This window comes from Xenopus laevis, chromosome 7L (genome assembly GCF_017654675.1).
Source record: "Xenopus laevis strain J_2021 chromosome 7L, Xenopus_laevis_v10.1, whole genome shotgun sequence".
NCBI lineage: Eukaryota > Metazoa > Chordata > Amphibia > Anura > Pipidae > Xenopus > Xenopus laevis.
In genome coordinates, this window is record NC_054383.1 from 46,988,174 (window position 1) to 47,015,758 (window position 27,585).

At 39.2% G+C, this 27,585-nt stretch overlaps 1 protein-coding gene across 4 annotated transcripts in view; it reads right to left on the minus strand.

The window, feature by feature from the left end:
* grid1.L (glutamate receptor, ionotropic, delta 1 L homeolog) overlaps nucleotides 1-27,585 on the minus strand; it is a 571,429-nt gene that overhangs the window by 78,675 nt on the left and 465,169 nt on the right. For all 4 annotated transcript variants that reach the window (XM_041568909.1, XM_041568907.1, XM_041568908.1 and 1 more), the window contains one exon: nucleotides 25,216-25,335. In XM_041568909.1, the coding sequence (XP_041424843.1) occupies nucleotides 25,216-25,335 (120 nt within the window). The remainder of the gene's footprint in view (nucleotides 1-25,215; nucleotides 25,336-27,585) is intronic.

Genomic DNA, 27,585 nt, shown 5'->3' on the forward strand with positions numbered 1-27,585 from the left:
GCGCTTCACTGATTGTAAAGAGTCCAGGAAATTAATTGTAGGAGCATGCTATAGACCCCCTAATGTAAGTGAGGAGGAGGAGGCTAAGCTCCTGATGCAAATAGAAGGCTGCTAGTTTGGGGAAAGTAATGATAATGGGGGATTTTAATGTCCCAGAAATCGACAGGGGCAACAGTACTGTCAGGTCAGTTAATGGGAACAAGTTTATAAACTTGTTGCATGACAATTTCATGGCACAAGTTGTTGATGAGTCAACAAAAAAATGCTATATTGGATTTAGTGATCTCTAATGACCCAGAATGTATAGCAAATGTGAAAGTTATTGAACCCCTGGGCAATAGTAACCATAAAGTGATATCATTAAGGGGCCCATTTACTTAGCTCGAGTGAAGGAATAGAGGAAAAAAACTTCAAATTTCGAATGTTTTTTTGGCTACTTCGACCATCGAATGGGCTACTTCGACCTCGATTCGAACGATTCTAACTATTCGACCATTCAATAGTTGAAGTACTGTCTCTTTAAGAAAAAACTTCGACCCCCTAGTTTGCCATCTAAAAGCTACCGAAGTCAATGTTAGCCTATGGGGAAGGTCCCCATAGGCTTTCTAATGTTTTAAGGTCAAACAAATCAAATCGTTCGATCAATGGATTAAAATCGAATGATTTGAAGGATTTAATCATTCGATCAAATGATTTTTCGTTCGATCAAATCCTTCGACTTCAATATTTGAAGTCTAATGATTTAACTTCTCAGTCGAATATCGAGGGTCAATTAACCCTCGATATTCGACCTTATGTAAATTTGCCCCTAAATGTCTGATACAAAAAACAAATATACACTGGGGCAACACAAACCCTGAATTTCAGAAAGACATTTAAAAATTTGAATCGTACTAATCAAAGTAATAGCGTATTTGAATAGTACAAAGTCCACCAATTGACTCTAGGTTCCAGGAAGTCCCCCATAGGCTAAAACAGCAATTCAACAGGTTTTAGATGGCAAATGGTCGAAGTCGAAGTTTTAAAGAGACAGTACATCATACATTTAAAATTTTCGATTTTTTTTCAAATTCTAATCAAATTTGGACTATTTCCTAATCGAGTACACAAAAATTAGCTTGAGATGCAATTTTTTTTTAATTCTAATTTTCACTTCGACCTTTGAAAAATCTGTCCCTAAATGTTGCAAAACAGCAATTCTGAAGCCAAAGATAGGTAATGAGGAGCGCCTTGTGGTTGAGGTAAATAATAACCCGAAAAAGTTTTTTAAGTATATTAATAGTAAAACTATGCGGGTTGAGAGTGTTGCTCCTTTAAATAATGGTACCAGTATGGTTGTAATAGATACAGGAAAAGGCAAATTTGCTAAATCAGTATGGTACCTATGGATTGGAGAAAAGATGATGTCATTCCAATATTTAAATAGGGATTACAATCTCAGCCTGGCAATTATAGGTCAGTAAATTTGACATCTGTGGTGGGCAAATTATTTGAATGCGCATTCATAATTTTGTCATAGTAAATGCTATTATGAGTGGCAATCAGCATGTCTTTATGAAGGATAGATCATGTCAGACAAATCTGATGAATTTTTATGATGAGATAAGTAAGATGCTGGACAGTGGGGGGGGCAGTAGATGTCATGTATTTGCACTTTTCCAAAGCATTTGATACTGTGCCCCACAAATGATTGCGTTTAGAAACTAAGGTCTGTTGGACTTACTGAAGTCATTTGCACATGGATAGGAAACTGGCTACAGGATCGGGTACAGGTTGTTAATGGTACATTCTCTACTTAGAGTAAGGTTCTTAGTGGGGTTCCTCAGGACTCAGTATTAGGTCCACTTTTACTTAACTTGCTCATTAATGACTTAGGGGAGGTAATTGTAAGTAATTTATCAGTGTTTGCAGATGACACAAAACTATCCAGCCCAATTAATTCCATTCAGGATGCAGAATCCTTGCAACAGGATCTTGACAAACTGGTAATCTGGTTGATAAATGTAAAGTCATATATATAAAGATTTTTTGTTTTTGCATCAAGTCCCTGTGAGTGCCACATCCTGCTATATAAATCCTTTATGCTGGCACCCGAGCAATAACTTAGTCAACGGTGTGCACCTTGGATTAGGGAATATATATATATATATCTACTGTATATTCAGATAAAGTTTCCTACTAAGCAGAAAAATCTGCATTCCGATACAATCTGCACATTTGTAATGAAAATGTCACTCCAAACCCATATATTGAAATTTAAACATTATAGTTACATCTTGGGAAATAAGAGATATCAGATGCAAAACAGACGGTAACATGTATTTTAGCATATCTAGTTAAAAAATTCCTTAATCACCGATTAATCTGTATATAGTATTTCTATTTACTGCCTGGAATTTATATAGTCCAAATACTTTTTTGAAGCCTTTATACAGGGCTTATACATCATTCTCTGTATTCCTTCAATGAAGGTTACAACTTTGTTTGAGCATTTGAAGAAGAGGCTTGACTCCAAAACATTTGCTGGGAAATCAGTAAGAAACACAAGTTGTTGCAGTTGTGTGAGTGACATTCGGGAATTTGATTTGCAGTGAAGATTACACTCTAAGGACCCTAACACATTAACACACCACACGGCCACTTTATCTGTCTCTGTGTTTTTGGAGTGTAGAAACCCTTGCAAGCATAAGGAGAACATGCAAACTTCTTGCACATGGTCCAGGCAAACTTCGATTCCCAGAGGTGCAAAAGAGTAGTGATACCCACTGATCCAATGTGCTGCCAATGTGATAGTATAGTAAAAACAAGTCCAACATTCTATTTATTTAGGGACACCTAATTATCCCATGGCACATTGCTTACCAATATTCCTGACCTTGGCATCATATTTGCTACAAGATTGTGAAAACAAAGCCGAACATACAAAAAAGTGTGCAAGGGTGTTTTAACACCCATTTTAGGGGACAAGACACCATTCATCAGAATGTGTAAAGAAGTTTGTGCACGGAATTTAACTAGTACTTGATAGACAGTTGTCTGCGCTATATGAGTCTGCTATCATACTTTAACATAATGTTTGTCAGGAATGCCGCCGCCGGGAGCGCACAGAAGCGTGTCTTCTCCCGGCGGCGCAGGATCCAAAATGGCGGCGCCCATGCCGCCCACGTGGTTTCAGCTCCGGCACGGTGACGCAGGTGCAATGACGTCATCACCTGGCGCCAAATTCAAATAAAAGGGCGCCTGAAACTCCATATCTTGCCCAAGTATAGGTTTATTTTTCTATATGAACCTGAGTGTTATTTCCTTTGAATATTCCTGCTTTCTGACTCCTGCCTGTTCTGGATTTTTGACCCTTTGCTGCCCGCTTAGTGATCCCTTGCCTGTGACTCATCTATGACTCATCTGTGACTCCTGTTTAACCCTTTGGCTACCACGACTTGGACTTTTTGCTCCTGGGCTTCCTCCTTGGTCCCGACTACTCCCTTTGGGAGCCGCTAGGCCCCCTGACACTGTTTGCCATGTGTAACATTAACAAAAAGTTGTTTTTAAACTTTTAACTGTGTAATTATACAAGATCATAACCCCATAAACAGTCTATGTATATGTTTAGAGAACATTTTACTCTCTAATGATTATTTCCTCATAAATGCTGAATTTTAGCCACATATTTGCTCCTAATATCACAAAACATGCTTCAATGGCCCCAGTCTTATTGTTATATTATTCACACATAGATACAAAAAAAACACATTCCAGTTTTCAAGAAATAAACTGAATGACTTCACACTGCTTGTAACCTTGTTATGTAGCTTGTATTTTGTTCTCATCCCTTTAGAGTTCAGAATACCTTCTGAAGTGCCAGAAGCCTTTAATAGCAGGTGGTTTATGTAAAAGTTAAAAAAAATCCAAAGATATAGTTTATGTTCTCTGCTAATGTGTGACCCAGACAAACATTCAATGGCCATAAACTGTATATGATTTCCAGATATGAGAGCTGAAAATGCTGGCATGCAGTACAGTATATCTATAACTATATAATGGGGACAAATTAGGATCATTATCTTGGGCAGAGCATTATACATAGTTGGTTAATGTGATGCTCTTCTAGAGATAGCTCCTTTTATAACTGTCCATCTGTATGTTTGGTGTGTATCAAACTTACCAGCCAAACCTCATGATTTTGAGGCCATTTGTGTGCATAAACAGGCATTTCATCATCACATAACAAACTAGTTACATTATCTAACAATATGGGGGTTGAGGTCACTTCACTAGCAAATAATTACTCTTTTAATGCAATGAAGAAAAAAGATACATTGCTGTGGCTGCTTTACAGTTCACTGTAAATTAACTCTTCTGTGGCTAATTATAACATTGTACACTATCACATATGATTATGCACAAATGTTTTCCTTGTCTCATCAGCTGCATTGGCAGCTGCGACAAGAATTATTATTAGTCAAAGGTTGGGTTCAGGCTGTAATGGAAAGTAGTGAACTTACCCCACGGGACATCCAAGATGGCGACCTCCTGCTCCACCATGCGGTTCTTCCTGGTCGCAGTATGACTGCGTCAGAAACGTGTCGCCCTAGGATTGGTCGCCGGCGACGGAATGGACGCCGGCGTCAGAATGGGCGCCGGCGTCAGGACACCAACGTGAGGACGCCAGCGTCGGCGTCATGACGTCACTGCGTCAAGTTTGGCGCCAACTTTTGGACTATTTATTCCCAAGTTCCCTTTCTGTCTTTGCCCAATTATAGGTCTATCTTGTATAGTTCCTGGGAGTGATTCTTGATATTCTGATAACCGTGTACCGACTTCTTGCCTGTTTCATCGATTCTGATCCTTGCCGCCTGTATTGACCATTTGCCTGATTACGACTATTCTTCTAAAAAATCCTTTTGTACCTCGAACTTGGTGTTGTTGTCTCCTCCTTGGTCCACACTACAACAGAGCCTTCGGGCCCTGACAGTATAATTGGGCCATGGACCCTTCTGAGGAGCCACAAGTTCCTACTGATGTCGGCAGAGCCGTTCGTGGATTGGCTTCCCGTATGCACTCCTACGAAGCCCAGCAAACCCATTTCGGCCAGGCACTTGAAGCAATCCTGGAGAAGTTGTCTGCCTTGTCTCCTGCGGATCCTGTCCCTATGCCGGTTCCTGCTTTTCCGCTCCAGGTTTCCGAGCCTCGCATCCCTGCACCTCCTCTGTACAGTGGTGATCCGGATTCATGCCGTGGTTTCATCAACCAGTGTGAAATCCAATTCACCCTGCTTCCAGGTCAGTTTGTCTCGGAGCGAGCAAAGGTGGGCTATATTATCACCCGCCTGCAAGGGAAAGCTCTGGAGTGGGCCTCTCCTCTCTGGGAGAAGGAGGATCCGGTAATTGATGATGCCAGGGCCTTCATCCGGGATCTTCGCACAGTCTTTGATGCTCCTGGTCGGGCTACTTCTGCCTCGGCTCGTTTATTCCAGCTACAGCAAGGGACTCGCTCTGTTCCTGAATACGCTATCGAGTTCCGAACTCTCGTAGCAGAGACTTCATGGAACAATGACGGATACCATGCTGCCTTTTACAACGGCCTGGCGATGCGCATCAAGAACGATCTGGTTTCTCGTGAGATTCCTTCTCGATGGGAGGACCTTGTTGCGCTGGCTGTGAAGGTCGACACCCGACAGAGGGAGTTCCAAGTCGAACTTGACAGGGAACGTGCTAGGAAGTTTTCCAGGTTCCAACCCACCCTGGCTCCACGCTTCCAAAGACCCTTACTCCCCAGTCCGGCTTCCAACCTTCTTTCTCCTCCTCCTGTGGCACCGGCTACTTCCTCATTACCTCCTGAAGAACCTATGCAGATCGGACGGGCACGCCTTTCCGAACAGGAGAAGCTCCGGAGAAGGTCCACTGGGTTATGCCTCTACTGTGGCGGAAAAGCCCACTTCGCCCAGGAATGCCCAGTGAAGCCGGGAAACTCCAAAACCTAGGTAAGCTTGGGGAGACTTACCTGGGTGGAATTTGTTCTCCTCCCCATTCCTCTGCTCAACGCTTTCTTCTTCCTGTTCAAATCCAGTTCGGCTCCAAGAAAATATCTTCTCAGGCTTCCTTGATTCTGGTGCTGCGGGCAACTTCATGAAACGTGCCTTTGCCGATAAGCATACCATTCTGCTCCTACCCTTGGCAACCCCTCTTCGAGTCCTGGCGATTGATGATCGTCCCCTTTCTTCTGCCATCATCTCACAGTCTACTCAGGAACTCTCCTTCAAGGTGGGCACTTTGCATTTGGAAAGACTGTCTTTTCTTCTTATTGACTGCCCTTCTACTCCCGTTGTCCTGGGATTGCCCTGGCTGTGTGTTCATAATCCGGTCATTGACTGGTCATTTTCTCAGATTTCCCGTTGGAGTCCATTTTGTGTTCACAACTGTTTGCCTGCTGTTCCTGTTGTCAAAGTTTCTTCAGTTTCTTCAAGTTCTTCTCTCCCTCCTGAGTACCAAGCCTTTTCCGATGTCTTTGATAAGAAGTCCGCTGAGACCCTCCCACCTCATCATCCCTATGATTGTCCCATCGAACTTTTACCTGGCTCCATGCCTCCCCGTGGCCGCACCTATCCGCTTTCTCCCTCTGAAACTTCTGCTATGAAGTCCTATATCCAGGAGAATCTTCAGAGAGGTTTTATTCGTCCTTCTACCTCCCCTGCTGGAGCAGGGTTCTTCTTTGTTGAAAAGAAAGACGGTAGTCTACGGCCCTGCATTGACTACAGGGGGTTAAATAAAATCACCGTAAAGAACAGATACCCTCTTCCTCTCATCTCTGAACTTTTTGATCAGCTCAAGGGGGCTAGTTTCTTTACTAAACTGGATTTACGAGGGGCCTATAATCTTATTCGGATACGTGAGGGAGACGAATGGAAGACCGCTTTTAATACTCGTGATGGCCATTACGAGTATCTCGTCATGCCGTTCGGCCTTTGCAATGCTCCTGCGGTCTTCCAAGAACTGGTCAATGACATTTTTGTGATCTTTTGGGGCAGTGTGTGGTCGTGTACTTAGACGACATTCTTATTTTTTCCAAAGACCTTTCTGTTCATCGTTGCCAAGTACGTGAAGTTCTTTCCAGGTTGAGGAAAAACAATCTTTTTGCCAAATTGGAAAAATGCACCTTCGAAGTTTCTTCTATTCCTTTTCTTGGCTACATCATTTCTCCACAAGGTTTTAAGATGGACCCCGCCAAAGTCTCTGCAATTTTGGATTGGCCCCTTCCTACCAGCGTCAAGGCAGTTCAGAGATTCATTGGCTTCGCCAACTATTATAGACAATTTATCAAAAACTTTTCTTCCAAGATCCATCCAATCCTTGCCCTGATCCGTAAAGGGAACAAACCTCAACACTGGCCTCCTCCAGCTCTCGAAGCTTTCAAGACCCTCAAGGAAGCCTTTTCGTCTGCTCCAATTCTTAGACACCCTGAACCCCTTCAACCTTTCTTCATTGAAGTCGATGCCTCTGATGTAGGAGCTGGAGCAGTTCTTTCCCAAAGATCTTCTTCTGATGGTAAACTCCACCCTTGTGCCTTTTTCTCCAAAAAATTTTCTTCCCCAGAGCAGAACTATGATGTAGGCAATCGGGAGCTACTTGCTGTTAAGTTGGCCTTGGAAGAATGGAGACATTTGCTTGAGGGTTCTTCCATTCCAGTGACAATCTTTACCGACCACAAGAACCTTGAATTTATTCAATCCCTCAAGCGCCTCAATCCCCGGCAAGCCAGGTGGGCACTCTTCTTTTCTCGTTTTAATTTTATTATCACCTTTCGTCCTGGTTCCAGAAACAGAAAAGCTGACGCTCTGTCCAGAAGCTTTGCTCCTGAAGATTCCTGCTCCGAAGATCCTGTACCCATTGTGCCCTCTACCAAGATTATTGCTGCCTTATTCCCCTCCTGTGCCTCTCAGTTACTTTCTGCTCAGTCTTCGGCTCCTGTAGAGACTCCTCTTGGTGTTGCCTTTGTCCCTCCGGAATTTCGTCATGCCATTTTATCCCAATCTCACAGTTCCAAACAGGCCGGTCATCCAGGGATTAAGAAGACAACCGAGCTCCTCTCTCGTTTGGTCTGGTGGCCGACCCTAAGGAAAGATGTCAAAGACTTCGTCTTGTCCTGTTCCACTTGTGCTGTTTCCAAGTCCGGACATTCCCCCCCCAAGGGGTTACTCTTGCCACTTCCCATTCCATCTCGACCTTGGACTCACCTGCCGATGGATTTCATTGTCGATCTCCCTATTTCGTCTGGTCACACTGTCATCTGGGTGGTGATCGACAGATTCAGCAAGATGGCTCACTTCACACCTCTGCGGAAACTGCCTTCTGCTCCCGAACTCTCTGAACTTTTCATCAAACATATATTTCGTCTCCATGGGTTTCCTGCCGAGATTGTGTCGGATCGGGGTTCCCAGTTTATTTCCAAGTTCTGGAGATCTCTTTTCAAAGCTCTTAACATTTCCCTTCAATTTTCTTCTGCCTACCACCCACAGTCTAATGGAGCCGCAGAACGGGTCAATCAGGCTCTAGAACAGTTTCTTCGTTGTCATGTGTCCTTGTGCCAGGATGATTGGTCGGATCTTCTTCCATGGGCGGAATTTGCCCACAACAACGCTCTACATTCTTCTTCCCAAAAGTCTCCTTTCTTCTGTGTTTATGGTCTCAATCCTTTGGCTTTCTCCCAAGATTTTCTTCTTACCAATGTGCCTGCGGCCAATGACCAAGCTGCTCACATGCTGGCTATTTGGCATGCTACTGCAGCAATATTAGAGAAGAGTTCCCTGGTGCAGAAAAAGTTTGCTGATAAAAGAAGGATTTCTTCTCCTCCATACAGTCCTGGTGATAAAGTTTTTCTTTCTACACGCAACATTCGTCTCAAGATTCCTACACCCAAGCTTGGTCCTAAGTTCATCGACCCCTTCCCTATCATCGAAATCATCAACCCTGTGGCTGTTCGTCTTCAACTTCCTCCTGAGCTGCGGATACCTGTTTTTCATGTTTCCCTGCTTAAACCTGCCATGTCTTGCCCCTCTTCTTCTTCCTCTCCAGCTCCTATTTTGATTGACGATCACAAGGAATTTGAAGTCAAAAGAATCTTGGACTCTCTTATTTCCCGGGGCTCTCTTCAATATCTCATCGAATGGAAGGGGTTCGGTCCAGAGGAGTGTTCCTGGGTGAAAAGCTCGGACGTACATGCACCTGTCCTGGTTCGTAAGTTCCACAAACTTTTTCCTTCTTCTCCTAGCCTCGGTGGTCCTGAGGCCCCCCCTAAGGAGGAGGGTACTGTAATGGAAAGTAGTGAACTTACCCCACGGGACATCCAAGATGGCGACCTCCTGCTCCACCATGCGGTTCTTCCTGGTCGCATTATGGCTGCGTCAGAAACATGTCGCCCTAGGATTGGTCGCCGGCGAGGGAATGGACGCCGGCATCAGAATGGGCGCCGGCGTCAGGACGCCAACGTGAGGACGCCGGCGTCGGCGTCATGACGTCACTGCGTCAAGTTTGGCGCCAACTTTTGGACTATTTATTCCCAAATTCCCTTTCTGTCTTTGCCCAATTATAGGTCTATCTTGTATAGTTCCTGGGAGTGATTCTTGATATTCTGATAACCGTGTAGCGACTTCTTGCCTGTTTCATCGATTCTGATCCTTGCCGCCTGTATTGACCATTTGCCTGATTACGACTATTCTTCTGATAAATCCTTTTGTACCGCGAACTTGGTGTTGTTGTCTCCTCCTTGGTCCACACTACAACAGAGCCTTCGGGCCCTGACACAGGCACATCAATGTAAAAAATCAGCCAAACGATCTCTACCTTTCTCAGTTCTTGCAACTATTTTTTTCCCCAACAATCATTGTTTAATCTAAAATTAGATTTTTGCAAAAAATCAAAATCAAACCTACTTAATGTTCAGGCTCAGTTGCCTTAAATTACTGTTTTGGTCTTGTCTGGGAACAGTTTTATCTTTCTTTGCATAAAGCATGTACAGATATGGAAGAAGAAAACTGCTAGAAACCAGCTAGATATGTTTATGGAAACAGAAAGGGACAGGCAAAATAGGAAAGAGGTGGCAATTCAAAAAAATCTATTAGAGAGCTGGTGCTTTCAAGATCCTCCCACTACAGTTTTAAACTGACACAGTAAAATATCTTAAGCAAATATTTTGATGCACACGTTCCTGGTTCTTCTGCAAAATAAAGTGATCAAGGTTGAGACCACTCCTTTTAACCAGTACTTTCCTTTAAGAATATATTTGTACAGTGGGATGTCACTGTAGTGCCAGCAATATTTCATTATTCATGCTCTATGTAAAGGTTAATATTAAGAGGATCAATTCACAGAGGATGAAATTTTAAGTCGATTTTCAGCACACACTGCCATATATTTTACCATTTGAAAGGAATGACAGGTGGTGTACATTGTATGAGCCCGTAATCTATGCTATTATACCATGACATGGTAGCATTAAATTTAATAGACAAAATATTTGGTTTGTAATTCTATGTATTCTCTAATGGAAGCAATTGAAGTGTCAGCCTAAGGGTAAACTTACTAACCTCGAGCCCTGTAAAGTTCATTAATGCATATTTTATATTCCATACTGTAGCACCTGTGACTGAGCAGACCAGTAAGACCCATCTTATAGCTGCAATACAGTATATGATGGTGACTCCAAACTGACTGTGGCTATACAAATTGTATTCTCACACCGAATAGTTGCAAACACCACCTCAGACATACTGTATGAGAAATAAATACCATCTTAACAGCTTTAGTAGGAACAGATTCAAACAAAGTTAGATCCAGCAAAACCAAACCCAAACTAAGCTGAAAGGAGGAATTAGTGTTCTGGCTATTATGTTACTCATCCAGTCACTCCAGCCTTTATACATTACATTTTGGGCTAACTATATTAAAACATTTTTTTATTTTGCACAGCCTATCTATTTACACCGTTTTTATTTTCACACTGAACTGTTCCTTTAAATAATAAAAGCAATCATAATGAAATTCACAAAGATGATTGAGAACAAATCAATCCCAATCATTAAGATGTATGCTACATATCTTGATAAATCAACCTCCTGGGTATAGCAGACAAAATCTAACTCAATGTGCTTTTTCACATTATGCTAAAAGGATAAGTAGAAATATTATTTCCACTGCACCTTGTTATTGTCCTTGACAGTACATGATTTTGAAAAGCACACACTAACTATATGATGTATGCTGCTGGGATAAACCAAATAGTAAAACATGAAAATATCATTTCAGATTTAATGATAATGTGTTAAAACTAAAATATAAGAAGTCTTAATATTGTAAGAAATAAAACAGTAATGTGAAATTCAAATATTTACTGTATGATACTACTTTTTCTTTTTCCATTAGGGAATACTGAATACTAAAAAAATCATTATCATGAAAGCTAAAGACAGTTTACGATATGTTTTTCTGTTTTCAGTAAATTCTAGAAACCTTACAAATCATTCATAATTTAAATACAAGTACACATTAAAATATACAGAGAATAAGAGTAAACCAATGCTATAACCAGCCTATGATTCATATATGTGGACAAAATCTATGCAGTATATTCTATAAAATTAGTGAATAGAATATTTTCACAGCAGTGTTATATTCTCTTAATATTTAAATAAATACAATCTCAGAATGTAATACCTCCAAAGTGCAAATGGGCACCAAAGACTTCTCTCTAAAGAGAATAACTTTATGAACATTTATACTATATATAAGTTAAATGCCCCTACCTTTTGCTTTTTGTCTTTTCTGTAATATTTCTATCTATAGACGCTATTTTTTCTATGAGGGTACCTCACAACTGAGAAATTTGAGCTCCCTATGTCATGCTAACCAATTCTAATATTGATTTTCAAGAACCTAGGTATGACTGAGCCAGCTACAGCTGTACCTCCTTCACACTGCATCTTGTCTTTGTCCTACAATTTAAATCTACACATTTCTCTATAGTTTCTAAAGCTAGTAGACAGATTTTTTTTATTAAATTATCAACTGCTATGATCAAAGGTCTATGTATGTGAAACTGTTCAGGCCACAGAGAATTGACTGACAGGAAAAAATAAACCAACCACAAATGTATTCACTAAATATATTCACAAGATCATCAATCTAATGAGTATCCAGACTTCCTTGAGCAATTTGGTTCATCAACCTAAATCAACTTTGCTATAAAAGTAAATGGCAAATTTAGAGAGATATATATCCAATAATCCATATCTTTGGCAGGCTTAACTATTAGTGATGGTGGAGAGCTCATCGGTCATTAGCAGCAGAAATTGTTACAAATTGCAATTTATATAACATTTTAAAACCTAAAACCTACCAAGCATGTGGTAGAGAGTAGAACATACCATATATACCAAACTGCTATCAGCTGGATTGCATTTGTGTTTGCTGGGCTTCAAAACCTTAAAGCCAGATGTATAGAATTAGAGGCTATATTATTATTAATTAAATTATTATTAATTTAGTCATTTTGTTACAACAACTCTAGCCTGTCAGAAATTGGTTTAAAAAATCAATCCAGAGATTTGCAGAAATGTAAATTAAAATGAGTAAGAACACCTCTAAATTAGGGATAGGTTGCATACATTTCAATTCAATTGTGGACCTTGCAACAAATTTTATCATCATATAAACAAGGTTCCTTTCTTGAAATTGCAAAATAAATTAAGAGGATTGTTCTTCTATAAATACTGTACATGCAACATAATGTCCATAGCTGCGATAATTAATTTTTTTTATGACATTAAACCTAAGCATATTATTTTAAAATACATTTTAAGGCAGAATTAATCTTTAGTTCATTTGTATTAAGCTGATGATCCTGGGCAATTATTTTTCCCCCCTCTTCAAATTTTGTAATGTTTAGATCACAAAGTGTTATCCAGCATTAGTTTAATTAAGCTATATTTGTCATCCATTAACCTAACTAATTAACTTCCTACCCTACTACACTTGCTTCTGCACTTCTATATTAATTTCACTCCTTTAAATTTACCAGGCAGACATTAGTTACACAACCCAGTACTATTCTCTCTTTAATAATGAGAACCTCTCATGGTTTCAGGTAATTATAATTATTTACAAGTCTGATATTGTGGCTTTTATTATCAAATGAATGCAGCATAATCTGCTTTTATGTGAATTTCACCCTTAAGGCATGCAAATTGTACAAGTCCCATGTTGCTAAAGAAACGTATTCTACTGATGCCTTTAAGGCTTGGTTGAGTTCTTGAACGAGCTTAATATCCATGGCTATTGTGATTTTAAGATCTACAATAAGGGGCCAGTTTAAGATTGCTTTTCAATCTTAATCATTTTACCCAAACAGGCTTTTAAAATGAAGAAAAACTAAACCTAAATAACTAAACCTAAAAGCTACAACATGTTGGGTTTCCTTAAAGATTAAGTGTGTCAAAAGGCACAAACAATCTTAAATTGGCTCCTACGGTTAGTATAGGTATCCGTATACATAGTATATATGTGAGCGTATAGATAGGTCTTACTCTGTATAGGTATGCGTATTTATGTGCACTTTGGTTTGTTTGGAGGGGTTGACTTTTTTCAGTCCAAATTAACTATATACCTGTGTTTGTGATAAATAGAGAAATTAACCAATAAGCTTTTATACTTACCGTTATTATTGACCACATTATATACACATCAATAAATGTAATTTTATTCAATTACAATTCAATACAAGGTACTAAATATAAAGAATATGCAGGGGAATAACTAACTTGTCACCTTAATAATATGGATTCCCTCTGCCCATCTGCCCTTGATATATTGTACAGATATATTGACTACATACATATCTCTGCATGGAAATACGTAATAGTACATGCACCTTAAGAAGCATTGGAATAGCTATATGTGTGAAAGTCCTACAGTAGGACTGTCTTCCCCTTTGTAACATAAGAGACAATTTCTGAAAGATTGGAAAGCCAATCTTTTTTCAAACCATTTTGCCTATGCAAACCACATGAGCACTGGCAAGCAATACTTTTAATCCAAGGGGTTTCCCTATTAACACTTTAATTGCCTGTGTCCAAGATGTCAACAGGTCCACAAAAGATGCTGATTTTCTAAACAGTTGTATCTTTTCGTTTACAACACTTGTGCCTATAGGAACCATGTATGGAAACAAAAAAGTTCACATTTCAGCATTACTATAGAGTTGTAAAGATACAATGTCAGTTAAGACCTTTATCAAAAGATTCAGTAAGTAATAAACCTGTCATTTCATGAAAGGATGCAGAGTAGGTGTATAATTCAGCAAAACTTGTGGGCCTCATTTATAAACACTGGACTAAGCTGCACCTGGGCAGGTCACTGATTGTTATGGGTGCACATTTGCCCAGTGTTTATAAACGAGCCCCATTCCTTAATTCAATTGGCATAGGAATGCACAGGGTCGGACTGGGGGGCCCGGAGCCCACCGGGACTGCTGTCCAGGGGCCCCCTCCGGCCCCCCGCCCCCACTAAAACGTGTCGGAGTGAGCCGTTCGGCGCCCATGCGCAACATCGCCGCTCAGCGCGCATGCGCAACATCCCCGCTCGGCGCGCATGCACAGGCGGCTCTGCTATTCTAAATGTCTGGAGAAGGGTTCTGGCCCCGCGGGGGCCCACGAGGGTCGGGGAATGCACATTAATGAGCTGAATTATAAGATCAGGACACATGTACAAAGTTTCTAAAATAGCTCACTAATTTTAGAAGAACATTTTGAAGAGAAGAGAAGCAATAGCGATATTTTGCTACAGTATCTAAAATAGTCAAACAATGCAACATTAAACATTAAAGAGGTTGTACAGGTATGGGATCAATTATTTGGAAACCCATTATCCAGAAAGCTATGAATTATGAGAAGGCCATCTCCTATCTCCCATCAAGGCCATCATCAAATAATTAACAATTTTAAAAACTAGTCCATTTTCTCTGTGATAATAAAACAGTAGCTTGTACATGACCCCAACTAAGATATAAATAATCTTTATTGGAGGCAAAAAAATCCTATTGGGTTTACTTAATGTTAAAATTTTATTTCAGCACACTTAAGGTATGTACATGCAAATTAAGGAAAGATTCCTTATCCAGAAAACCCTGAGCATCCTGGATAACAGGTCACATACTTTTTTGCTCAAAATAACTAAAGCTAATTGTACACTAGGGGGCAGATTTACTAAGGGTCTAAGTGAATTTGTGAAGAAAAAAACTTCAAGTAATTTTTTGGATACTTTGACCATCGAATAGGCTACTACGACTTCGAATTTGATTCAAAGTAAAAATACTTTGATTAGTTGACCATTCGATAATCGAAGTACTGTCTCTTTAAAAAACTTCGACTTCAATACTTCGCCAAATTAAACCTGCTGAAGTGCTATGTTAACCTATGGGGACCTTCTACAGCATTTTTTACATTTTTTTGTAGTCGAAGTAAAATCGTTCGATTGATCGCTGAAATTTTAATCTTCTTTAATTTTTCCATCAAACGATTTTACTTCGACCACAGGATAGCCAAATTCGATATTCGAAGTCAAAGGGGCCAATTCACCAAGCTCAAGTGAAGGATTCGAAGTAAAAAAAACTTAAAATTTCGAAGTGTTTTTTGGGCTACTTCGACCATCGAATGGGCTACTTCGACCTTCGACTACGACTTCGAATCAAAGGATTCGAACTAAAAACCATTTGATAGTCGAAGTACTGTTTCTTTAAGAAAAACTTCAACCCCCTAGTTTGCCACCTAAAAGCTACCGAACCCAATGTTAGCCTATGGGGAAGGTCCCCATAGGCTTGGCTAAATTTTTTTGGTCGAAGGATAATCCTTCGATCATTGGATTAAAATCCTTTGAATCGTTCGATTCGAAGGATTTAATCGTTTTTGCACAAAATCCTTCGACTTCGATATTCGAAGTCGAAGGATTTTCTTTTTTTTTTGTAACTTATATTTTTATTGCAATAGTTTCAGACATATCTTAAGTATGTTATATAACATGAACAATGCAATATACGTTATATGAGCGTGCCAGCATATTTCTGATTATACAGTTGAAGACATAATGATACATCTTAGAACTCAGTAGTTATGGAATCAGAACATCTAAGCCTTATGAAATGTCAATCCCCTAACTATAGTCCATCTAGTTCTGATTACGTAACTCCCATGGCATCCATATTTCTGTAAACTGTGGCATAGTATTATGGATATAAGATATTCTAGATTCAAAAATTTTGTTAGAGTCAACTCTAGTGATTACTTCTGTCACGGTTGGTGAGTGAGGTTTCTTCCATTTTGCAGCAATTGCCAGCCGGGCCGCAGTTAGTATATGATTAATCAATTTTTGTGTCTTCCTTTTCATTTTGGGAAAAGGTTTGCCCAGTAAGAATGTTGATAATTCCTTTAGGATAGGTTGGCCCAGAACCAGGCTGAGAAGTTTCGTCACTTCATCCCAATATAGCTGTATTACCGGGCAGGTCCAGAAAATATGGTCCAGTGAACCTACATTCCCACATCCTCTCCAGCAAGTGGCTGGATGATCTGGGAAAAATTTATTTAGCTGTTGAGGAGTATGGTACCAGAACATCATTATTTTGTAAATATTTTCTTTTTGTTTTGCACACGTCACCATACCCTTAGCATTTTGCCAAATAGAGCTCCATTCTGCTTCTGTTAGTGGTTGTGGCAGTACATTGTTCCATTTCAGCATGTATGAATGGTTTATTGAGGTCACCTGCAATATTTTGTATATCCTGGAAATTAAACCTTTTTGTGGTAAACCAGCTCTGGCTAATTTCTCAAATTCTGTAGGGCCTGTCGATTGAGCAGCTGCGCTATATGGGGCCACAAAATGTCGAAGTTGAAAATATTCGAATAATTGTAGGCGCACTTGGGGTGCAATCTTGATCATATCCGCAAAAGGCAAGATCTTTTTAGTCACTGGATCCAGTAAATCACTAATAGTATGTAGTTTAGTTTCGTGCCATCTGGAGCAAAAATCTGGAGACTGTCCTGGTGCGAATAAGGCATTATTGAGGTATATCATGCCCAGAGGCGCAGCTGATGAGAGTTTCAATTTCCACTTGAGCCTGCTCCACACCTGCAGTGTAATTTTAGTAGAGGAGAGTAAGTCTGTCGTGGGTATCAAGGTTCGTGTAGGTGTCCATATTAGCGAGTTAAGATGTTCCTTCCCATGCCAAAGACTTTCTATTTGTCCCCATGTTGAATAAGAGTCCCAGTGTGACCATGCCAGTAGTTGTCTCAGTTGGGAAGCTTCATAATATTTTGCAAAGGAGGGGACCCCCAGACCGCCTTTGTCTGTCAATGAAGTCATTATCTGCCGGGATATCCTATGTCTATGGTTGTTCCATATATATTGATGACACATGGATTGAATTTCCTTAAGTGCCTTATGAGGGACTGCTACTGGTAAAGTCTCGAACAAATATACAAACTTAGGTAAGATGCTCATCTTTATAGAGGCCACTTTACCAAACCAAGATAGAGTGTGACCAGCCCACTTTGACAGTAATTTTTTTGTCTTTTGCATCAATGGGATATAATTGCATTTATATAAATCTGAATAAGTAGGGGTTATCTGTGTCCCTAGATATGTAATTGAGGTAGTTTTCCATTTGTAATTAAAATCAACCTTCATAAGCCCCAATCTGTCAGGTGGAATGTTCAAGGGTAGGGCTTCCGTTTTGCCCAAATTAAGTTTATGGCCTGAGAATGACCCATATTTTGTTAATACCGCATGTAAGTTTGGGAGAGAGATATGAGGTTGAGTTAAAGTCAGCAGGACATCATCAGCAAATAATGCAATTTTGAATTCGTTATCTCCTAGTGTGACCCCTGAGATGTCTGGGCTGTTCCTGATATAGCTCGCTAACGGTTCAATACTTAATGCATATAATAGGGGTGATAATGGGCAGCCCTGTCTGGTTCCATTACTAATTAATATTGGTTTATTTGTTTGACCTGGGAGTTTAAGATAGGTAGTTGGAGTGCTGTATAGGCTTCTAAGTGCAGATAAGAAAGGGCCTGTTAGGTTCAAATGCTGTAATAAGGAAAACAGATAAGGCCAGCTCAGGCGGTCGAAAGCCTTTTCCGCATCAAGACTTAAAACTAACATTTGGCTATTCCTTTCATTAGCTATTTCAATAAGATCTATTGTCCGCCTAATATTATCTCCCGCTTGCCTACCCTTTATAAACCCTACTTGATCATTGTGTATGATTTTCGGTAGGATTGGGGCTAGTCTATTTGCCAGTATTTTAGAGAAGAGTTTTAGATCAGAATTAAGCAAAGCTATGGGTCTGTAGTTGGAGCAGGACTGAGGATCTTTTCCTTCTTTATGGATCAGAGTAAGGTATGATGTAAGGTTAGTGGCTGGGATGGGTGTCCCTTGCAGGTATCCATTAAATAGGGGAATAAGGTATGGCATCAAAATATGTTTAAACAATTTATAATAACTATAAGGGAGGCCATCTGGTCCTGGCGCTTTACCGTTGGGTAAATGTTTTAAAGTGGATAGGACTTCCTCCGGTGTTATATCTCGATTAAGCTGATCCAAGTCCTCAGCATTGAATTTAGGTATATCTGTATTGAGTAAGAAATCTGATATATCTTGTTGCAAATGTGATTGATTTTGAGACAACTGATTAGGATCTAGATTATATAGTTTAGAGTAAAAGGTCCTAAATTGGTCCCCTATTTGGCTAGGATTGTACGTCAAGTGCCCTGAATCCGTGCGGATAGAAGTGATTCTAGTTTGCATAGTCTGATCTTTCAGTTTCCTAGCCAGTAAAGTGTGTTGTTTGTCTCCCTTCTCATAATATGTTTGCCTGGTCCATATAAGCGCTTTTTCAACCCCCTGATGTTTAATGTCTGCTAATTGTTTCCTATGGGAGATTAGTTGATTCAGCAGGGTTTCTGTCTTATGAATATTATACTGTCTTTCTAGTTCCTGTAGTTTTAACTGCACTGTATGTTGTGACTGTCGGGATAGTTTTATCCTATATGAGGATGTTGCAATGAAATGGCCTCTCATGGTTGCCTTATGCGCTTCCCATAGGGTCGTTAAAGAGGAAACAGAGTCTTTGTTAAGCTGGAAGTACTCCTGTAAATGTGCTTCCATCTTGCGAAAGATCTCTGGATCATGTAACAACGTCTCATTCAGCCGCCAGTGAGGATCTTTGGGGGGTAATTTAGTTATATATATTTGCAAGCTAATGGGGGCATGGTCAGACCAAGTGATTTGTGCTATGTCAGTATTGAACTGTAAGTGCAAACAAGGATGCGAGATAAACAGATAATCTATTCGGGTGTGCACTTTATGTGCCGCCGAATAGTAAGTATATTGGCGTTGTGTGGGATGATTAATTCTCCAGGAGTCAAAAAAGGAATTTTGACGTAGGAACTTCCGAAATTCCACTGAATGTGTTTGCATGTTGTGGTCTATAGAGGGGTGCGACCTGTCCCAATGTTGTGAATAAACTAAATTGAAATCCCCCCCTAATACAGTGAGTATCTGTGGATCATACAAACTAGTTTCTAATATTTTCCTCAAAAATCGCATCTTATGCTTACCAGGCATATATATATTGATTAGCTGTATAGGAACATCCGCATATTTTCCTTTCAAGATCAAAAAATGGCCTTCTGGGTCAGAGTGAGTCCCTTCAATCGTCAATGGGCATTCCTTATGTATTAATATGGCTACACCTGCTTTTTTAATTGGTCCTGAAGCATACAGAGCTGTGGGATAGTATTTTGAGTATAGTCTTTGGGGGCCTGTTTTTTGGAAATGAGTTTCCTGAATAAATGCTATGTCTGCTTTCAGATCCCTTAATTCTTTAGTCACTAAATATCTTTTTCTTATGCTATTTAAACCTTTAACATTTATGGATATTATCTTAGCCATAGACAATGCGTTTTCCTTGCAGGCTATTGTAAATCTGAGATGTTTTCCCAATAAACATTAGAGAATTGACACATTTTACGATTGAAAAGACTCCTCCTCCAGTAACATCATTATAATACAACAGAGCTGGCACGCTCGACATCAGTGTAAAGCTATCAAGAATAAAGAAGAAACATTTACATTGTGTAACCATAACTGAAACAAAAAGCATCCAAAATAAAACCTGCAAATGAACCTTGATTATATCCCCCTGTCCTTCAGGGAGGGAAAGGGATGGTGGGCCCTGGAGAGATCCAAGGGCCTCCATCCTTTTGTACAGGAAAAAATATTGACTCCCTCTCAGTTTAACCAATCAGAGAGGAAAAAGGTGCACAATAGGCTCCTTTAGCGGGGGTAGAGTGTTTACACACTTAGTAAACTGACTTTTAAGTCTGAGCCAGTGCCATGACATGTATTCAGCCTCATGGCTATGCAATCTGGGAAAGAATTCCACGGAGCGTTTTTCATCTCGGTGAGGGTGTCAGAGCAAGTCTTGGTGCTTGTGGTGAGTTTGAGGTTTTTGACCACTGTGGACTCAAAGGTGGGGTAATGTGTCTCGGTTTTTCCGCTGACTCTAAGTCTCCCAATCGCAGGCCCAAATAGGTTAGAAATTTCTTTCCATTGCGTGGATGGTGCAGCGTATGAGTAGTTCCCTTATGAGTGACCATCAACTTAAACGGAAAACCCCATCTGTAAGGGATCTTTTGATTTCTCAAAGCTTGAGTAACTGGGCACAGTTCACGTCTCTTAGCTAGAGTGGTTGGGGACAAATCAGCATAAACTTGAATTTTGATGTTGCGGAAGTCCACTGCGTTAGTGTTGGTTAGTAGGGCTTCCTTGCTTTCGTAATAATGAAATTTAACAATCACATCTCTAGGTGGCTTGGTGTCCGGTGGCCTTGCTGCTAAAGATCTGTGAGCTCGATCTAACCGCCATTGGTCTGGTGGAAGACCTGGGCATAAGGATGTGAAAAACTCCTGCAAAAAACAAGGGAGATCCCCCGAAGTAATGTTCTCTGGTATTCCCCTAAATCTGAGGTTCTGCCTCCGTGACCGGTTCTCTAAGTCCTCACAGTGGTCCTGTAGCTGCGTGACCTCGTCTCTTAAAATAAAATTTTCCTCCTCCATGTTTGCTAGCTTTTGTGCTATTTCATCAGTAAATGTTTCAAGTTTATCAGTACGTTCTCCGATTTCGGTAATATCCCTTTGCAAATCTTTAACCGCTATTGTTACTGCTGCTTTTACTGCCTGTGTGATTGTATCAGTCAGTTGGACTTGTAAATGCGTTAGCTGCGTGCGCAGTACCTGAGCGGTTAGCGGTTCGTCGCCAACTTCCATATCAGGGTCCTCCGGCTGCGGGGTAAGCTCACTAGAACCCTCTCCGTCTTCCCAGTGAAGGTCCTTCGGTGAGAGTGAAGGAGATGGTCGGGCGCTCGGAGCGTCTAAAGCTGGGGGTGAGGCATCGGCGCCATCTTGTCCCGCATGCCGAGGCCCAAGGCCTGGTGTACGATGCAGATATGGGGAAAGTGTAGCTTTTGGGTCTTTTAGCCTTTTCTTACCCATTCTTGAGATAGCGGGGTTTCCCAGATAGATGATGATAACCCGAGCTTTAGGAAATGTTCGCTTATGTATGCTAAAATTCGGGAATTTCAAGTCGAAAGCACGGAGCTCTTAGATTGTGCGTGCAGCCAGTTACATGGTTAGCCACGCCCCCCGAAGTCGAAGGATTTTCATTCCCCAGTCGAATATTCAGGGTTAATTAACCCTCGATATTCGACCCTTGATGCATCGGCCCCAAAGTATTTCAATTTGATGGTCAAATTTTGAAGTATTTTTAACTTCGAAATTCGACCCTTGATAAATCTGCGCTAGGTGTCTAAGATTGTAATTTTTTAGTGAAAAATAACAGCAATAACTATACTGTGTTCCATAACCCAAATAATTAAAAAAGAAACAGAGCAGATTACCTATTAATGAAAATTATGTGAACACTGTTACTAATGGTGTTGGAATTTCTTCTCTCTGGATCACAATTCTTAGCATCCTCTGTAGCTGAACCACAATTTTTTTTATAACAATGATGTATTGCTATTGAACAACAAAACCCAGTAAGAACTTGGCATGAAATAAAGAGATATTCAACCTTTATTGCTAGTTGTAATTTTTAAATTCTTTGACCACACCTGGTCCTTAGAGTACAGACAAATATCTCACTTCCCCTCGATGTGTCACTGCAACCCAAATTCTGATTACAGAATAATATTACTGCAGACTAAAAGCCTATGTATAACATACCAATATGTTTTAATTATTATCAATTATCATTAGAATTAAAGGCTTTTGGCACAAAAGTGGCTGCTACACATCTAAGATGTCCTTTTATCTGTTGTTTATAGATAATTGCAGTAACTCAAAATCTTTTCTATTGTTTAACAATGTATAAATACCAGTGGGAATGAAGTTACTGAGTTCAGGCTGGTGTCACTGTGCATCGGCACAAATAAACAAGTGTTGCTTAGAAAAGGTCAATCTGACAATGTAATCATTTCTAGTTTGTTCAGTTGTCTCTATACTGTTAAAGGAACAGTAACACCAAAAAATGTAAGTGTTCCAAAGTAATTAAAATATAATATACTATATAATAGTTTATTTAAACAATCTGCTGTATAGCCATGTGGGCAGCAATTTAAGGGCTGTCCCCCTAGCTACACCTTGGCAGCACCTTGTTTATATAAACTATAATAGGCTTTCTGAAGCACATGCACCAGTTTTACCAGTGCAGGGAACAATATATTATATTTTAATTACTTTGGAATACTGTTCCTTTTAGGTCCAGTAAATCCCTTTACAACTGTCAGTAAATGGTGCATATTAAGCAGAGATGGCAAGTGTATTTTGTTTCCTCATAGCATTTTCATTTGATTAAAAAGTAGCTTATTTCAAAAGGACCCATTCTGCATTAACTAAACTGGGTACATTGTGTGTGTGTGTGTGTGTGTGTGTGTGTGTGTGTGTGTATTTTTTGTGCATGTGTGTGTGTGTGTTTTTGTGTGTACAGTACATATACACACACAAATAATGTTGCATTATTCAAAGACATCTTTAAAGTTACTATTGAATTACAAAAATCAACTTTAAACTAAAAAATCCACAGGCAGGCAAACATCACCCTCAGTAATTTGTTTTCAAAAGGTTGTTCACTTTTAGATTAACTTTTTGTATGATGTAGAGAATGATATTCTGAGACAATCTGCATTTGCTTTTCATTTTTTATTAGCTGTGTTTTTTTTTTATATTTAGCTTTTTGTTCAGCAGCTCTCCAGTTTGCAATTTCAGCAATCTGGTTGAATCTGGTTGCTAGAGTCCAAACTACCCTAGCAATTATGCATTGATTTGAATACAATAATGGAATAGGAGAGGGCCTGAATAGAAAGATGAGTAAAAAAAAAAAAGTAGCAATAACAGTAAATTTGTAGCCTTACAGAGCATTTGTGTTTAATGGACCCCATTTGAAAGGTGGAAAGAGTCAGAAGAAGAAGGGAAATAATTCAAAACCTATAAAAATAAAAAATGAATGCCAATTGAAAAGTTGCTTCGAATTAGCCATTCTATAACATACCAAAAGTTAACTTACAGTAAAGGTGAACCACCCCTTTAAGTATAACAAGTTAAATAGTTATTTTAAAGGAGCAACACATACCAGTGTTTAAATTAAGGTAATGAGCATGTTCTTATGTATTCTGCTTGTAATTTAAATAAAAAAAAAAACAGTTAAATACTAGGGTATAATAGATCATGTTTTAGTTTTTTATCCTTATTCCCTACCCTGTAATTTGCAGAGCTAATTTATAATGAGGCAATCATAAACAATCCTTTCTATGGTTGCTGCTTGTATATTAGGCTCTTATAGTAAGAACAGTTTATTACAAAGGTTTGATTAGAAAGAACTACTACAGGGCAGGTAGGGGGTGGGAGGTGTAAATCCTAGGAGCCTTCCCTAACCCTCCCTCTTGGATGGAGCTGCCTATGGTTTAAATAACTTTTATTTAAAGTGACCTTCTAAATATTGGTTTATTTCATCAACATTTTTGCCCCTCATGGGAACCTTGCTTAAGAAAAATAAACCATGTATATCACACATTAAAAAATCTTCTTAAAACATGATGGTGTCAATGCATATAATTTCAAATTTCATTTATTATTTACATTTACAGTTTTAAACATTCCAAGAATTCTAATTTGGGACGGTTCTAAAAATAGAGCTGCTTTTACTATCTTCTCTACCACATTCAGACTTTCCATCATTAATGCATGCCGCAATAATGCAGATTATTTTTAATGCCTTTTCAAAACAACTCAACAGAGCAGGTCATATAAATATTCATTGCATGAATCCATCTGAATAAATCTGTTGCTCTGCCTTAGCAAGAGAGCCAAATGTGTTGCTAGTGAAGCCGCTTGTGCTTGCAAATGCAAATAGTATGTAATATACTTGTATACACAGTTTATACTTACTGACTGACACATTTTTTTACATAATACTTTAGATAATTTACCTCTGCAATAATTAATATAATAATATGGTTTATAAGCTTTTGAAAAAGTACAGGTGCATCCTCAAACTATCTAGTGGATTGACAGACTCTGAGCATGCACATTGAATGGGTCATTATTATGATATGTATCTATGAAAATGAGGGAGCTCTATGGTTTTCATCTGAGTGGTATTAATGATACTGGAAAATGATGATTAGATAATCAATTATTAGCATGCTTCAGGAACAAACATGTATAACATTTTTGGGAAACATTAACATCTTTACTAACCCATAGTACTATTTCCACAACGATGGTGAGTAAAGTTAAAAAAGCCATTGGATGGTAAACATAATGCTGTTTATGCAGGTTAGTTGGTAATTGGAACTGCAAGTGACTTGCAGATAGATAGATAGATAGATATATAGATAGATAGATAGATAGATAGATAGATAGATAGATAGATAGATAGATAGATGTAGAGAATGTAGAGACAACTGATGTAAGATTTACATTTTTGATTTATTGTGGGAAAATATTTTTACAATACTTACTATATTTCCAGGGATGATCATAGACTCCAAAATTGACAAAATACTGCACATTACAATAAACAAAAACCCAGTAATGAATAAAATGTTCATATTTACCCTTCTCACATCTTTGCCAAAAGTTTCACTGTAACTTGTTCCAAGAATTTCAAATTGGACGTGAGGATTGGTTCCATCTTCTTTAAACTCCATAATCCCAGTTAATCCTGTAATACGACCCTTAATAAAAATAAAGATTTAAAAAGGAAAAAAATTAAAAATGTCTTTGGCTTCTTAAAAAGTAATTGAAATACTCATATTTTACATAATGTTTTCAATCTATTGTAAACATTATCTGATTAACTTGTAATATTACAAGGAAAATGTATTGTCTTGTCAATGTGTTATTGATAATTTTACTTAAAGGGGTTGTTCACCTTCGAGTTAACTTTTAGTATGATATAGAGAGTGATATCCTGAGGCTATTTGCAATTGGTTTTCATTTTTTATTATTTAAGGTTTTTGAGTTATTTATCTTTTAATTCTTTTAATTCAGCAGCTCTGCAATTTGCATTATATGGAATATAATGAGAAATAAAAAATAGCAATAACAATACATTTGTATCTTTACAGAGCATTTGATTTTTAGATGGGGTCAGCGACGCCCAATTGATTGAAAAGAGTCAGAAGAAAAAGGCAAATAATAAAACTGGAAAAGTTGATTAGAATTGGCCATTATATTACAAACTAAAAGTTTACTTAAAGGTGAACCACCCCTTTTAGCTTTAATATTATTGACAATGCGCCTACATCTGTGAGTGAATATATATATATTTTTCTCCATAAGTCTTGTGTGTGCTAGCTTCTTTTGAGCCATTGTAAATACTAATACATAGCTCTGCACCCAGGCACCATATACCAGTATACGTGCTGTGCCGGCATTTCCAGTTCTATATATATATATATTATATTATTATCCTAAAGATACGAAACGCATAAGGCTGTATCCATGTGTACCGAAATAAACTAATTAATTATTTTACAAGTCTGTCTGGAAGATTGGTCTTTGGAAGTACATGCTCCATTGTATACACAGTTTATCCGCTCCCTCAGCTGAAGGTTCAGGGCGGTTCACCTGGACATCTTCTCGTAATTGGTGAGTTTTTATACTTTCTGAGACCTGAGAACTCCAATATTTACTGCTATCAACCAGTGTTCATTATTTAAATCGAACTTCTGCCTCCCCACTAGCAGCGACCCCGGACAAGGATCTTCTTTGGACAACTTCCTCCTGCGCCTCCAGCCGTACCATATTGTAGAGGACTGATCTGTTGCCTGCAACCCCACATATTAGTGTAAACACACACAAACACAAACTTTTTATACTATTATTACAACTTACACTTACAAATTTCAGGGGGGATCAGGATCGGGGGGGTTTGACACATTGAAAACACTCACACATACTTGCATACACACACACATGTACACACATTTTGCAAAGTGTACACACACATATACGAAAATTCATATGCACTATTTGGCTTTGGGGGTCTCTAGATGCCACAAAGTTTGGTAAATCTATGCATATTGGGGATCAAACTGTTCTATTGACCCATGGTGTTCATATTTAGGATGCCTTTTGCTGGTACATTATTAAATGTGGGGTATAGAGTGCAATGGGGCAAAATGCAAACTTTGTGATGATTTTCAGAAATTTCATAAAAAGTGTTATCTTTTGCATAGCTTTGCAGTTTGGTAGTTTGCATTAGAAATACATATTTACCCATTTTAGATTCATCAGAATGTGTACTTAAGGAAAATATGTGGTTTTCTAGGGTCTCCAAACTGTTAGGGGATCTTATGGCACATCATACACATACTGGGTGCTTATATTGCAGTAGCCAGAGTGTCATACATGAAAATGCATATGCACTATTTGGATTTTGGGGTCTCTGTATGCCACATAGTTTGGTAAATCTATGCATATTGGGCACCTTTCCTTTCTATTGCTGGCAGCTGGGGACATTTCCCCAAACCCTGGCCCTTACCCCATCCCAGTTATATCACAACCACGAGCTCCTTCTCTCCGGAGCAAATTCAAACAGTACAGAACTCTTACTCCTATACCCAAAAACCCAGTTAATCTTTCATGTGCTCTCTGGAATGCCAGATCTGTTTGCAACAAGCTCACCGCTATACACGACCATTTCATTGCAAATTACTTTAACCTACTTGCACTTACTGAAACCTGGCTTTCTCCTACTGACACCGCCTCACCTGCTGCCCTGTCCTATGGGGGCCTACACCTTACTCATACTCCCAGACCTGGTAACAGACCTGGAGGTGGGGTAGGTTTGCTTCTCTCTCCCAGCTGTACTGTTAAAGTTCTTCCACCTGTTCCCTCTTTATCATTCTCCTCATTTGATGCTCTTTTCTCCTGTTTCACTCTGCATTGCTGTTATATATGGACCACCAGGACCAACTGCA